The sequence below is a fragment of the Heptranchias perlo genome, chromosome 24 (genome assembly GCF_035084215.1).
Source record: "Heptranchias perlo isolate sHepPer1 chromosome 24, sHepPer1.hap1, whole genome shotgun sequence".
NCBI lineage: Eukaryota > Metazoa > Chordata > Chondrichthyes > Hexanchiformes > Hexanchidae > Heptranchias > Heptranchias perlo.
Window position 1 is genome coordinate 29,892,137 of NC_090348.1, and position 16,802 is coordinate 29,908,938.

General features: G+C 43.2%; 1 protein-coding gene across 4 annotated transcripts in view; it reads right to left on the reverse strand.

The window, feature by feature from the left end:
* Nucleotides 1-16,802, reverse strand: part of napepld (N-acyl phosphatidylethanolamine phospholipase D) — a 41,556-nt gene that overhangs the window by 10,736 nt on the left and 14,018 nt on the right. For all 4 annotated transcript variants that reach the window (XM_068004995.1, XM_068004998.1, XM_068004996.1 and 1 more), the window contains exon 4: nt 14,248-14,362. In XM_068004995.1, coding sequence (XP_067861096.1) covers nt 14,248-14,362 — 115 coding nt within the window. The remainder of the gene's footprint in view (nt 1-14,247; nt 14,363-16,802) is intronic.

Genomic DNA, 16,802 nt, shown 5'->3' on the forward strand with positions numbered 1-16,802 from the left:
CTATTTACCCAACCTGAACCACTTTCTTGTAAGCCACTGACAATATTTTAAAATAGTAGCACATAAACTGCTAAATTTTCACTCGTCCCATCAGGAACTCTGGCTGTAGCCACAGCAACCTCGTCACCATGGCTACCTCCAAGCATTCTGGACCATGAACAGTGCAAGAAAACTCACTCACCTGTGCCACACAGCTTACCCACATATTTAAATTATGCAACTCATAACAGATGTGTACAGACAGCAGTTAAATAAATCTCCCAGAAAGGAGAAAGGTCCTAACTATTAGCACAGGCAGATTACTTAATCTACTTTCTACAGTGTACTCCCCTAATGGTTTGTCAGATGAACGTACCATACATTACTGAGTCCTACAGACAGGAAGATCCCAGGTTCAAACCCCTAGTTAGCTGATCTCAGTGAAGGTAGCAATAAGGCTGCTACAATTAGTCAATGCGGCCCGGGCTACGAAGGGGAAAATCATCCACAATTCCCACTCCTAACAGCCATCCAGTGACCCCTGCTGGAAAGTGCATGTTGCAAACAGACCTTGAACATCCTCTCAAACACAAAAAAAAAGAGCTGACTAACTTCAGGACACTATATTTCATATCACAAAATGGTTTTGATGTGCACACACATTTACAACGGGTAATTCTTATTACCATTATGCCCACCCCCTGGTGCTACCCTGTGCTGTTTTTAAATGTATCCTGGAGATGTGCCAAGGAGATAACAGAGGGCAAGGAATGCCAGTTGTGCTTGGCTGTGCTATGGTATCATGAGCGTTTTGGGACTTAGACGGCCTCCATTTCAGGGTTTCTGAGTCCCGGGAAAACTCTTCAGCAGGCTGTGTAACCACTGTGGGTGCGTGGGCAGCCTGGTCCTGTATCCTGACTCTGTGCATCAGAGGGGTTGGTTAGAAAGGTCACATGAGCTGTCATCGGGAGAGGCTGGGCATCAAGAAGGCAGATTGTAGCCACACCCTTGTGCTGGGTCCTGGATCGGAGTGCCCACTGATCAGCGGGAGGGCAGACCTGATGTGAGTTAGATCCTGAAAAATGTCACCTCTCAGAAGCCAATTTTCATCGTTTTTTTCCAAATGGTTTCTGAAGGTCTAAAGGCAGTGGTCAAAACATCAATTATGAATGAGTTTATGAAGAAATAATTAGTTTTTGTGCTGACTGCCAGGGTAAAGGGCTGAAAAACGAATCTGTAATTTTGATGCTGGGGAGGATGGGATACAGGATCAAATCGGTAATCTCAGCTCTGTCATCAGAGAGAGGCATGGAACAAATGCCAGATCGTCTCTACAGGAAGAGGGGGAGTCACTCTCGAAATCACACTTTCCCAGTGGCACAGCAAAGTGACACCGGCAGAGTAGTTGGACTGATTACATAGCCACCTTAGGAAAACTAAAGGCAAGGAGAGGGGAACAAAAAAAATACAAAAATGAATTTAATAACTCAATGCCAGTGAGATGAAAGGATAGAGTTTCTATTAAAATAGTTGAGGAGTAACCAAGTGACAGTGTGTGAGCAGTGTTGTTAGTGGTTTTTACTCATGCAGAAATCTGTTGTAGTCTGTAACTGATAGCAAAGCAAAACCATGGACAATGGTTAAGGAAATAAAGTGGGTTGACAGAGACTCAGGGATTGAGAACAGGGGTTTACAGAACAGCACATTGTCTGCATTAGGGGAGACTGACAGGTTACCCAACAAAAAAAGCAGATTGGAGTGGCATTTTGATGTGTGGTCAGAGGAAGGTCAAAGGATTAACAATAATTGTGGACTCAGGGATTTACAACTAGTCAAAAGAAGAATATTCAAACTGCAGAGGTTTGTGGAGCCATTGGAAGCTCTTGCAGAGAATTAACATCATCATCATAAAATAGCCTGGAATATTTAGGGAAATTTCCCCTTTGCATTTCTAAATGAAAATTAAAACATTTATTATTTGAAGGGTAGATTCAGATTAAAGCAGTAATAAATCAGTTATAATGTGCAGCAGATTACTTCACAAAAACACACCAGTTTCAAAACATAAACTAACAATGACTGAGTACTGTGGAACTACAGAAACCTCATCCACGTATTCCAGTATACATTCCCTGATTCTTCCTGCAAAAACAGTCATTTCATTGCCGTTCCATAACAAACCAAACCTCCCAAAATATTTGACCTTGCAAACCGTAATAAAGTTGAACTTTAGAAAGATAAAATTTACTTAAATTATTTTAAAAATACATACACATTTCCCTGCAGCTTTTTAATGCTAGGGGAGCAACCTATAAGTATAGATGTCTCATGGCCAATTTTTGACTCCTCTGGGTGGGGCAGAGTCAGAGTCCATCAGGCCACCTGCTAATTAAAATAACTACATTTACTCCAATTACTCATGCCCAAAAGAAGCTTCAGTTGAGGCTGAAAATGATCTTAAATCCACAGAATTAAACAGAAAGCGAAATGTTTGCAAACAGGCAATTTTGCAAAAGCTTTAATTATTGTTTTGGAGAGTCATAAACTCATTTAAAGTAAGCAGGGTAATGGGTAAGAATATCCTATGAATAAATATGGCAACTATTCTCTTATTACGCAAACTGACCAGCTTGCAATTAAAACTACAGCCTATAACAAGAGCGGTGTAAAGTGGGTCTCCATACTGCTAGAATATCTGGCAGCTTAGCCCCAGCTACCAGTGTGGTCAGCGAAGGGTGCATTTATACGGTTACTGTAGCATTGCTTCTCAACAGCACTGCAATGATAAATGTAAATACAGACTCAATCTGGCATTAGGCCCTAATGTAAGGTGAGACTCCCTGGAGGAGAGGTTCTGCCTTTGCTTTGCTGTCAATTGGGGCCTTTACATCCAATTTACACTCCAAGTTTAGTATTGGTGCCAAGCGCTTTCACCTTTGCAGCAACACTAAACTTGTGGAGTGAAGCTGCTCTGAACCAGACCACTCGAAAAAATTGGTATCCTATTTTACCCTGAGATGAGCTTCCAACCACATATCTGCCCTATCACCAAGACTGCCTACTTCCACCTTCGTAATATCGCCCATCTCCGCCCCGCCTCAGCTCATCTGCTGCTGAAACCATCACCCATGCCTTTGTTACCTCTAGACTTGACTATTCCAATGCTCTCCTGGCCGGCCTCCCATCTTCCACCCTCCATCAACTTGAGGTCATCCAAAACTCTGCTGCCCGTATCCTGCACCAAATCCCGTTCACCTATCACTCCTGTGCTCGCTGACCTACATTGGCTCCCTATCCGCAAACACCTCGATTTTAAAATTCTCATCCTTGTTTTCAAATCCATCTATGGCCTCACCCCTCCCTATCTCTATAATTTCCTCCAGCCTTACAACCCTCTGAGATTTCTGTACTCCTCCAATTCTTGCCTCTTCCGCATCCCCGGTTTTAATTGGTCCACCGTTGGTGGCCGTGCCTTCAGCTGCCTAGGCCTTAAGCTCTGGAATTCCCTCCCCAAATCTCTCCGCCTCTCTATCCTCCTTTAAGACTCTCTTTAAAACCTACCTTTTTGACCAAGCACCAATCTTAATATCTACTTATGTGGCTCGGTGTCAAATTTTGTTTGATAACGCTCCTGTGAAGCGCCTTGGGATGTTTTACTACGTTAAAGGGGCAATATAAATGCAAGTTGTTGTTGTTATTGTAACAAAGATCCCCTCAACATGGTCAAAAGTTCAGAAATCCAAAGAAATAACTTCTACTTTTTATGGTGTGTCTCTCCTGGTTATTTCCAAGTAAGAATGATAATTGGAGGGATTTTTTTTATAAGTGGAGGACTTTGTGGTAGGAATTTTGTTTCTAAATGAAGTGAACATGAAGTCACATAAGTTGTGGCGAGTCTCATGAGTGGAAATTAAATCACATTATAAGGACCTGGATAAAAATAGATGTAATCTTCCTTGGAATTCATGACCTTGTGTTTTAATTTTTCTGAATCTTCTGCTGTTGCCAATCTTCTCCACATGCGCTCGGGAACAACTTCATGCGTAGTGGCAGCTCTCCAGTATCTTCCCCAAGTGGTCACTTGTCACATGTAGGCCTAGACAGAGACTGGCAGGCTATCTGTCCCAGTGGGAGAAGGGAAAAAGGGAAGGCATCATAGTGTAGCCTGGCCCTGTCCTCAGCCTTCATCCACAATACAGCAAGGTTCGCAGTACAGCGAACTGGAGCAAGAACCATGGTTATTTCTGCCTACCCCCCACCCCTCACCCCGCCAACCTGGGGTTGCTAAGGCTGTTGGCGAAGCTGTGGAATTTAGAACCTTCTAATGCCATTAAGGTGAAGTTACTAACACTGGATCACTGCCGATATGAATTTTGAGAGTTTTCTGTATTTTTAATGGTGCAGTTAAAGAAAATGCTGAATATGCTAGAAGAGATTTCTAAAACTTGCAATTCATCATAGGAACATAGGAATGTATAGGACCAAGAAAGACAATATACTCCACCTGGTTGGGCCCAGTGTATAGGAAATATCACATCTCACAATACCTCTCATACTCTTCATTAATTATTTCTCAAGGTACTAAGCAAATTCAAGAAGGAGTTGGATGATGCAATCACCTCCCACTGCCTCCCTTAGCACTCTGCTCCATACATTCATCACCCTCAGGGTAAAGTAGTTAAACCTAAACTGTCCTTTCAACCTCCATCTTCTAAGTTTAAGGCTTGTTACAGAATCTGTGACGATGTTAAACATATTGACATTTATCTTTTCTATACCTTTTAGGATCTTGAATATTTCAGTAAGATCACCTATGAGCCTTCTCTTCTCCAATGCAAACATTCCCGGGTTCTTCTGCCTCTCCTAGTAACTCAGATGCCTAAACAAAACTATCAGTTTAGTTACTCTTTGCTACAATTTCTTCAATGCCTGTTTAATATATTTTATTCAAAAACAGTGACCAGAATTTTATGCAGTACTCCAGGTAGTGCTGGACTAGCACTTTCTATAAACTCAAAATCCCTTCCTGAGATTTGCATTCTTTTCCACTGGCTATACAGCCTAAGATACCATTTGTTCTCTACTGCTGCCGCACACTGCATTGATGGTTTCAGAGATCTAACCTCCAGTACCCCTAAACTCCTCTCCTGTATTGTGTCCTATAATATCACTTATATTGACACTATTTATTATCCTTTCCCAATCTCATGACTTTGCATTTGTCCACAATAAACGCATGTGCCAGTTTTCAGCTTAGCTTCCCAAATTACCCAGGACCTTCTGTATTTGATCAGTCTGCTCCCTGCTTGCAACCCCTCCCAGTTAGATGTCATCTGTAAACTTGGAGAATTTTGTTTCTGTCCCCACTTTCAAGTCATTTATATATATTATAAACAGGAACAGTCGCATCATGGATCCCTTTAGGACCTCTCTAGTTACCTCCTTCCATAGCTGATCCAGCTCCACGTAGTAGCTCTCTTTACCACTGATGCTGACTCCGCATTCTCTGCTTCAGACATTTGTTGATCCATCTCAGAAGCACTATGCCATGCCTTTCAACCCTGTGGACCAATCTCCTACATGGCACTGAGTCAGACTCAACAAAACTGCATCAACTAATTATGAACCACCATTTGCAGAAGTGCTATATTAACTAGTAATCTCCAAATTCTCAAAATGGGATTTTAAAAAAATAGTATTGCCCTTATTGAGTTGAAATATGATGGGTGTGAAATTTGAATTTATGCATGAAAAAGTGCACCATCTAATTGAAATACAGATACAAAATAGATGCCAATATCACTCATTGCCACTTTAAAAGCTGCGACAACTGAACTGAATATGAATATGGACCAAAAACATCCCAAAAGGATGGAAATGAAAGTATATATAGAAACAACTAGGATACTTAATTGACTGGAAATGTACCAGAGACAGCAGAAACTGAAGAAATTGGCTACTGTGCAATCAGATGTCCTCACCCAAGTAGCTATTCTCCCTGTGTCAGCTTAAAGGATCTGAAATTAGTTGGGAGTTTCTGCCGGTCTCCTGCTGTAGGTCCAGCGGAACCCCCAGGAAAACTTCTGTCCACCTCATAAAAGGCAAGTAACAGGCAGGGAGCAGGCCTAAGGCCAGGACTCCCTAAGCCAAGAGTTTCGATTCCTGCACCTCACAGGGGAGGTGGCATTGTAGTGGCGGCTGGTATGCCCAGTGAGGTCAGGAATACTGACTGCCACAAAGGCCTGGGCACTTGAAGAACTGACAAGGGCGGAAGACGACCAGGGTTTCTGGCAGCATGAGGTAGGAGACCACCAGAGATGCCAACTGTGCCTGCCTGCCGTATGCTAATGCGTTGCCCTCCTGCTAGCGCAGCAAGCCTCAGCAGCAGCACCGTTAGCCACATGCCCTGCACACGGACACACACTGGGGGCCTAAGTTGGTCGCCTATTGGCCGGTGGAGGTACAGCGCAGCAGGCTATTGTCCGCAACACACACACACACACACACACACACATACACGCTCTCTCTCTTACGGGTGCCAGCTTCTTTGCCTGAGATCAGCTAACACAGCACAGACTAAGGATCAAACCTGGGTCCTTCCTGGTCTATATGGCTCAATACCACACCCCACGATGCACTTTACCCACTGAGCCATTAGGAATCCCCATTTCTGATGGGTTTTAGTAGAAGCTGCTGGCAGGTTTACAACAAACACCCTTCATTCTAGCCAATGTTTTGTCACTGTACCCTACTTTCTTTCCTGGCTATTTTACGAACATCCTCCCCCAACCTTTAAAAAAAGTTAGCGTACAGGAATTAGACCTCCCAATACTGCAAAAGCTGCAGCCATCACATATCAACATGCACCAGACCCAGGAAGCAGAGAGGAAAGTCACCTAGAACTGTATATCATTGTGAATTATTTTCACTGCAGATCTGAGACTTGGAAATATACTAAAACTGCGGGTTGCATTTTTGATTCACTCTTCCGACAGTGTTAGCCGATCAAAGACTACAATTTATTCCATGTCTCTGCAAAAAATAATTGATTTCAAAGTAACCCGTGGGGAGGAGGAGGTGGAGATGCATCAGGTTTTCATTTAAATGCTCCCAGAGATTTGAAAAACATTGTCTTCATATGTTTTTGGTTATGGGTTGGGCTGAAAATTTATGCAATTTTTACAGACCAAATGCACGTCCTAAATGCAAATTACAGGATGTATCAGAAACGTACATCATCTGCAGTTACAAACACCTTAAAAATCAGCCTCTTACTGGAATAACTTCAAAGATAAACGTCAACGGAGTAAAATGTACTCCTTTATCACTGCCAGTACTATAGATCATTGCTCCATTTCCCACAAACACACACTAAGTGACAATCTGGTACTTACATTCTCTCATCATCCTTCATTTGTTGACATGATAGGATTGTACAATAGTGTCGTAGGCAGTTAGCCCCATCCTCACGACACAGATTAGTTACCAACTGATGCCCTGGATTTAAAAATGAAATCCTGTACTGTACATGTATTAATCTGTTCCTGGAAGCTTTGATGTACAGACTGTAACTACTTCCCTCTGCTCTGGTCATTATTAACTTTGTAGATAAATGTTTGTAAGAAGCTGGCTCATTTCCCCTTTTACTAAACAAACATTATTTATCTGACAAAAATATCTTTAAACTCACAGAGTAAAAATCAGTTGTAATTACAGTAGAATACTGTTGTTGAAGTACTGAACTTTTTGTCTTTACAGCTACAGAAAACTGTTTTAAATCTAGTAAACGCTTCAAGACAATGTTCTTTCAACCCTTCACAATAACTTATTAAAAGCTCTGCTGGCCTTTCGTAAGTTTTGAATGATATCCTGGAGCAGGGGTGACAGTAATGTGACACAAAGGTTTTAACACACTGCACCACAGTCTTAGGACATGGGTTCCTCACAAAGCAAGTTATTAATCTCAGCCCCAACTGCTTAATCGTCTTTCCTCTACATGCAACCTTACTTTTTTTAACCTTTTCTTTCTAGCTTCATTTTTCTTACTTCTCGATGCCTTCTGTTAAGAACAGGAATGGGACTTGCGGCCGCTGAACGAGAAGAGGGAATGGCGCTGGCGCCAACTGAATGAGTACAAGGAATGGGACAGGGGTAGCTCAATATGGGACTGGGAGTAGTTCGATGGGAGTGAGCAGGGACTGGGAGTAATTCGATGGGAGTGAGCAAGGAATGGGAGCACAGTGGAGGCAGCTGAATGGGGAGTAGGAATGAAACCGGCAACAGCTGTAGGGGAGCAAGAGTGCCAGCAGACAGGCCGAGTTGGGCGAGAGACAGTGACAGATCAGGAGAATAGTGTGGGAGTTGGCAAATTTGGAGTAAGGCCCCTCTTTGCACTCCACCCCTGGAAGGGTCAGATATTTCAATGGGGCATGCCCTCACACATTAACAGACTGAGAATCATTACTCTGGTTAAAAACCCATGAAAATTTACCAAAAACATAATCGGCTAACATGACTCCCCCTTTCTCTGGCAAAATCTCTAAGGGTTCCCCAAGTTTCATCACCTCCCTCCTCATTTTTCTTTCACTGGATCACGGAGACATCACAGTCAAGCCTGTTTGCCATCTTACCTGAAGTCAATATATTTTCCAGAATAGGTCACTGGATAGTAATCAGGAATAGGGAATTTGGTTGATTTATCTACCCAATCAGGGCACTGAGGTCATCTGTTGCGCTCAACTGCTGTCTGGTTCAGATCACCAAAGACCACAGATTGAACTTGGTAACTACCTAATGTGTAATGTTCAGTAGAAATGATTCAGCGCAACAAAACTGCTTGTGTCAATATTTCCTACCTGCCCATGATAGACCAACTTATCCTGGACAGAGCTTTGTCTCACAACCAAATTGAAAGCAGACAGAGTTTATTGAAATGAGGTCTGACACAGAATGACGATCGAACTCAGAACCTGCTGCTTGAGACACAATGATATGAGTTTTGCTGTTTTCACACTGCAAAGCTGAGTGGAACAAGGCTTTTTTAATCTTTGTTTCTACACTGGATCTCTGAGTGGTAGTTGCCTGCAGATAATTCAGGAGAGTCAGCATCCTGTGCTTTCATCCTGCCTTACGGAGGGAGTCTTACTCACTATGCTTCTATCAAAATGTTCATTTTAATATATTATGTCTCCGTATTTCTTTTAACAGTGAGGGCTTATAACATAATCAAGGCAGCTGGCTGTGAAGAGCTGCTGAGTATAACAACATGAGGGAGCTGGATTTATGTAAACACAGTTGAATTGACAAGCTTTCTGAAGCATCCCAAGTTAATTACTGCATTTGTCAATGCTAATTCACCTCTCTGACACAGTTGGGCTCAATTACTCCTCTATATCATTCTCTTCACCCCTTCCATACTCTTTAAGACAACCAGAAGCCAAAAATCCTTGATCCTTCTGGCAGGAATGAAGCAAAAGAGCTGGAAAATAGGCAGGGACCTGGATTTGCAGAGTGGTGCATTACACGGGAGTTCACCTGGGCCTTGGCAGGGGCAGAGGAGGGAGGGCCGGTGACAGAGAGTACCCATATTTGATGCCCTCAGCGAGACCTGTCATACAATTGGCGGAGTACACCTGGTCAGACTTGGCATACCAGTCAGCTGAAGGGCAGAGGTGGGCCCCATCTAGATATCCAGCCTGGGATCATGTCCTGGACCCCTGAAGATTAACAATCTAAATTTTGTTTTGATTTGTGTAACTACAGGCTTGAGCTTGGTGTAATTGCTGAAATCCTTGGTCCACGGAACTCTAACAGGTGTAATGTTGCACATTGTAGTGAAATAATCAGGTTTTTTTTGGAATTGAAATAGACAAATTAGATTACGTATGTCCTGGGGCAGAGGTATGCAGCTCGACAATTAATGTGTGAATTTCCTAATATTCTGGCACTGTCCCAGCAGATCTTTCCCAGGTTTTTCCGTGACAAACGTAATGTAGACACAGTGGGGTCGATTTTGACTTTTGGCCGGCTGACTGGTGGAGTGTGCTGGCTGGCCGGTCGACCGACTTTCGTTTCCTTCCCCCTCCCTGCCAGGATCACATGCATGCTGCATGCAAATTCCGGTGGGGAGGTGAGCCCCAGGTTCCCGGCCCATTTCCCTACAGCTGCATCTCTTACTGTCGCTCCTCCGAACTGCCAGAAGAAGCCTGTCAGGTCCCTGGGGTTTTGGGCAGGAAGGCTCTAAAGCCCCAGGATGGAGGAAGGGGTCCTAGTAGTGGCCTCCTAATAGGCCCCAAACACCTACCTTTGTTTGCCTAAGTCTCGGCCAAGGCCTACAAAAACTTTACCCAGGTTCTTCTTTGGGCTCTTCTGTCCCTTTAAGTGGTCTTCCGCCACCTCTGTGGCGGGAACACACCCTGCATGTTAATTGACCCTGACCCAGGAAAATGCGTCGGGGTCACTGTGGCCTCAGGGCAGTGGCCAGAATTCCTGCGCCTTATCGCCATCCATTGCCCTCTGCTGACAATTGTGCGTGGGCATCGGCTGAGGACAAAATCTGACTTGGGTATGATGCCCCATATAGTCAAATAGCTTGCCAGCACTCACTATTGCGAAAGAAAAATGGCTTTCAGGAACCACACCCTAGTCAATGCCATCAGGAACCACATCCTAGTCAAAGCCATCAGGAACCACATCCTACTCAATGCCATCAGGAACCACATCCTAGTCAATGCCATCAGGAACCACATCCTACTCAATGCCATCAGGAACCACATCCTAGTCAATGCCATCAGGAACCACATCCTAGTCAATGCCATCAGGAAGCACATCCTAGTCAATGCCATCAGGAACCACATCCTAGTCAATATCTTTAGGAACCACATCCTAGTCAATACCTTCAGGAACCACATCTTAGTCAATGCCATCAAGAACCACATCCCAGTCAATGACATCAGGAACCATATCCTAGTCAATGTCATCAGGAACCATATCCTAGTCAATGCCATCAGAAACCACAGCCTAATCAATGCCATCGGGATCCACAGCCTAGTCAATGCCATCAGGAACCACATCCTATTCAAAACTATCAGGAAAATAGAGGAGAAAAGGACGCAAACTAGATGCATTTCTTTTAAAAGAGACAATATGTTTATGTTGATCCTGGAGGAAGAAATCATACTCTTAGATTTTAGTATTCCTTAGGCAATTCTGAGGGAGAGGATAAGATATTGAGATTTGGAGATTCTCTAAAGGTAGGGAGATAATAAGGCCTATTAAAATATGAATGTAATCCACCACAAGGACAGTGAATATAGCACCTTGGAATGTGCATAGTGTAAATAATCCTGTTAAAGACAAGAGAAAATCTGTCCAGACTTGGATGCAATAATAGGTTATTACAACAGATACATCTGCGGCAGAATGAGTCAGACAATTAAAAGGGATCAGTATTAAAACTGCTGTTTTCTCTAGATGAAGAGCTATTTTGGTGAAGAATGCCCCTTTTTCTTTGGATGATTTAATTGCAGACCCAGATGGTCGATTTGTTACTCTCAAGATGAAGAGGTAACATTGGTAAATGCTCAGAAAACAGGAGGTTAACAAAAGGAAAATGTTAGAACTAAATTCCTCTGCCCCCTCAGCAATTCTGAGAGTCATAGAGTCATAGAGTTATACAGCACGGATAGAGGCCCTTCGGCCCATCGTGTCCGCGCCGGCCATCAGCCCTGTCTACTCTAATCCCATATTCCAGCATTTGGTCCGTAGCCTTGTATGCTATGGCATTTCAAGTGCTCATCCAAATGCTTCTTGAATGTTGTGAGGGTTCCTGCCTCCACAACCCTTTCAGGCAGTGAGTTCCAGACTCCAACCACCCTCTGGGTGAAAAAGTTCTTTCTCAAATCCCCTCTAAACCTCCCGCCTTTTACCTTGAATCTATGTCCCCTTGTTATAGAACCCTCAACGAAGGGAAAAAGCTCCTTAGTATCCATCCTATCTGTGCCCCTCATAATTTTGTACACCTCAATCATGTCCCCCCTCAGCCTCCTCTGCTCCAAGGAAAACAAACCCAATCTTCCCAGTCTCTCTTCATAGCTGAAGCGCTCCAGCCCTGGTAACATCCTGGTGAATCTCCTCTGCACCCTCTCCAAAGCGATCACATCCTTCCTGTAGTGTGGCGACCAGAACTGCACACAGTACTCCAGCTGTGGCCTAACCAGTGTTTTATACAGCTCCATCATAACCTCCTTGCTCTTATATTCTATGCCTCGGCTAATAAAGGCAAGTATCCCATATGCCTTCTTTACCACCTTATCTACCTGTTCCGCCGCCTTCAGGGATCTGTGAACTTGCACACCAAGATCCCTCTGACCCTCTGTCTTGCCTAGGGTCCTCCCATTCATTGTGTATTCCCTTGCCTTGTTAGTCCCTCCAAAGTGCATCACCTCGCACTTTTCCGGGTTAAATTCCATTTGCCACTGTTCCGCCCATCTGACCAACCCATCTATATCGTCCTGCAGACTGAGGCTATCCTCCTCGCTATTTACCACCCTACCAAATTTTGTATCATCAGCGAACTTACTGATCATTGTATTTAACAATAATAGATCAAATTTTACATACACACTGCAGACCCATAATAAAGAGGATGTTGACTGGAGAGATGAACCCTGTCAATTTATAGCATCTACAATATCCTGTGAAAATTATATTCTGATTTCAGCAATGCGACAGACAGTCAAGGATGAACCCTTCCTGGTTCTAAGATATTTGGTTACACTGGCATTATTACACCACGAGATCACATGCCTTTAATGTGCACCTTGCCACAACTTTTAGATTTCCAAAAGCTGTGGCTTTCCTCAAGGGTGATGTGGGTAAGTGCTCTATGTGGTGAGGTACTGAGCCCCAGATTCAATCCTAGTCTGTGCTGAGTTAGTTAATCTCAGCCAGAGCAATAGTGGAAGCCTGATAATTGGCCTCAAAATTCCCAAGCTAGGTGGAGGGGAATAAAATCAACCAGGATTCCCATTACCTAGTCTTTTTTTGAGGCAATTTTCTTTCCTCCACACTCTCCTAAACATGTTGACTCCATTCCGGAATATAACCTAGTGACCATTATTTATGTGTTTGCCCTGACAGAAGGGGCTGGATTTTCCTCTGCTATTCCACCCAAAATCGGGAGGAATAACAGTGCAAAAGAGACCAAAAACAGGTGATTAAGCGTACCACTACATGCAAATGCTGGCAGAGAGGGGGTGCCCAGGTTCCTGGTGAATTTTCTCGCCTTCCTCCTCTCTTATTGCTGATCCCCGGAACCATCTGGAGAAAGGTGGTAGTCAGCCCAGTGGCAGCGGCAGTAAAGCCCCAAATTCTTTGCATGGAGGGAGAGGGCCTACTAGAGGCCTCCTCTCCTTCCAAGTGGACCCTTAAGCCTTAACCTTTTAGGCCTTGGTTCTTTGCTTTATCTTCAGGGCCCTACTGCCCCCAACAAACTCCCTGTCACTTCTGCTAGTCCCACTGCATGAACGCTGGGATTTTGTGTCCTTGGATAGACAAGCTCCCTCTTAGCGATGGGGATCCCACTTGGAGCCTGTCCTGCATTACTAATGGCCGCCTGACCCAAGAAAATGGATTGGGGTCACAGCAGGGTCGGAGGGGCGGGTGGAAGGCTCACCCCACCTCTACCCTGCCGCAAAGAGCGAAATCCAGCCCCATGTCAGCAGGTATTCAACTGCAGGGAGTATTAGAGCCACGCCCCAGCCTGTTCCCGCCCCACAATCACATATATGCAGTTCCAATAGGGGATGCTGGACTGCAATTAGGAGTAGGATCCATGGTCAAGTTTTCTTTCCTCTCTTTATGCTGGGCCGCTGAGCCCAACTTTAGAAGCTCCTGCTGTTGTCCCAGCTGAATTCAGCTAACTCACGGGGAACTTCTGGTCTGTCTGGCTCAGCTACTCACTGAATATACTCAAATGAGCCACCAGAGGAGAGATCCCAATTTGTGTCATCCTCTGTCTGGAAATGAGGATACAACAGGATGCAGCTGTGATGTACTCCATGGTTGAACAGTCTGTCAACACTCACTGTCCTAGGTTAACATTTGAAGAATGGTTGCTTGGATGAGATAGCGGAGGCTGCAACTGCCCTTTACGAGTTTTACTTCCAGGTAAATTACATGAAAATCAAACACCAAAATAATCATTCAGTCAGTAAGTTGGAAGTTTATAGTGTCTAAAAATAGCACTTTGATAGACAAAGTACTTACCTCATTGGCTAAAGCAAATGTTCCCCAGTGTATTCCTACAGACTTCTTTGCTTGAACATCTATGTGGATCCTCACAGCCTCCTCTGGGTTCACATGGTTATATTTCATAAACCATCTGGTGCAGGGACAAAAACATAGACTGGTAAAACAGGAGCCTCAAATTTAATAGGAGCAGAAGCTGCATATTTCTGTACTGAATATAATGAAGTTTTACTTGCCCTTTTCCTGTTAGGCACACACTTGGTCATTTTCATTAGAGAGAGCGAGAGAGATAGAAACAGAGAAAGAAACACAGAGCGACAGAAACAGAGGTAGACAGAAACAGTTTGGCTAGTGCATGTACAAACTTCAAATTGTTAGCTATACACCTGCCCTCAGCATTACTTTAGTTGATCTGTGTTTGATATTCCCAGAATTCTATAAAGATAAATAAGCAACATGGGGATTCCAGGAAAGTTCACTGCTGTCCTAATAAGGGGCCAAGTGCATTTGTCTTGATCCATACTTTGTTCTTAAAGCATCACTCTGATAGGAGCTTGCCCACTGTGTGGCCCCATGAAGTAAATCAATGAACACATGCACTTATCTCAGCTACCATCAATAAAAAATGTTAACAGAGCAAGCATGCAAGATATGACCGCAGAAAATCACCTGCTTGGTGAATAATAATACTTGCATTTATATGGTATGCTATCACATCAAAACATCTCATAACATTTCACACAATTAATTATTTTTTGAAGAGAGTGATTGTCGTTAGGTAGGCAAATGCAGCAACATCCCAAAAAAAGGCACAAAATGAATAACCAGTCTTTTTTGGTGGACTTTGTTGAGGAAGGAATGTTGGCCAGGACATTGAGAGAGCTCCCTGCTTTCTTTCAAAAAGACCGTGGTATTCTAAAGGCCGACCTGAACCACTGGAACAGTCAGACGTAACCTCGCTTTAACTTCTCATTCATTGGATGGCATCTTTAAAAATGCAGCAATTCCTCATGATGGCACTGGCATGTCCGTTTAGATGCTTGAATCCTGTTTGGGGTGGGAGGTTCAAAGGTAGGAGAAACTCTTGCAATAATGGGGACAGTCTGAATTTCTTAACTATAAACAGGTACACTTTCACTTTAGAAACCCATTCAAACTCCTGTGCACAACTTTTAGAAGTCTGCCATTGTATTTGAAAAGAAATTAGTAATATTTTCTGCATTGATAGATTTTCTGTCACTAGATGTGTTCAACACACATCATTAACTCATTATATACATACATGTGATTATATATATATATATTTTAGAGGGAGTAGCTCTTCAATGGGCTCAGTGAGCATAAGAAGTGAGTAGCTGAGCCATAAATAGCATGAATGTCCCAGGTTTGAACCCTGGTCTGTGCTGAGGTAGCGCCACAAGTACTACAATTAGCCTAAGCGTCCTGGATTATAAAATGATAATCTCATTTGTATTCAATAACCTCTGCTGGAAATGCACATGTGGACATTGTGTAAGGTCAGAATTGGGCTTACATGAGATACCTCTCACAGTCAATTAGCTTGTTGACACTCACTGTCAAAGCTCGCTCGTGAAGAATAGCCAGTTGGGAGAGGTACTAGAGGGCTGCTGGTACATGTGAAGCCAAACTCCAGCACGAGCCAGCATCTTTCGGAGAGGGAGGGAAGGGATAAAATTTAAAAGAACAATGGGTAATGGGATCATTTTTCTAGGGATATTAATACTACCTGATTTTCCAATGGGTTTACCAGGCTTTGGAGAGGTGAAGTGGTATTCAACTTGGTAACATCATGGGCAACATTAAAAACCATGACTAAATATGGGAGGAACATCCAGTTTTGTTATTAGACTTATGTAGAACATTGGCAAAATTGTGTACAAACCAGTACATTTTAATGTTGTGCCAATATGCTTCTTGTGTTCATCACTTCAAATTGCGCTCACCATTACCACGGCCAGTGACAGACCATACCACCAGCAATTTACACTAATGTTATGCAGCACAAAATGCTCTCTCCATAACTCACATTTAGGATCAAATCTATAATTGGACAGCTGGCTGTTTTCACAGTTGACGTGGACGCAGAAAAGTTCACACTCACCATTATTACCTTACTGATAAAACATCCAACATTAGAGTATAATACATTTTGCTATCTATTAAATCCTGTAGATAACTGGATCCAAAGGAACCTACTACAACAGCCAGCATACCACAGAAAAGATACTTTATATGGTTTCAATGGTAATGAAGGAAACGCAAACAAAATATGTTATGCAAACCTGTTTTGAATATAGAAGCAAAAATGTGATGAAGAATCTGTACAAAACACTGATTAGGCAAATTGTGCACCGTTTTGCACACCCCATTGTAGAAAGAATAATGGAGCCATAAAAATGTACAGTGTTGATTCACTAGGGTAATACCCAAGATAAGAGGAATACAGTTAAGATGAGAGACTTGAAAAACAGAGCTGTATTCACTGCAGCAGCAAAGGTCAAGAGACCTAATAGATGTGTTCAAAATTCTGAAAGGGTTAAGAGAGTAAATAG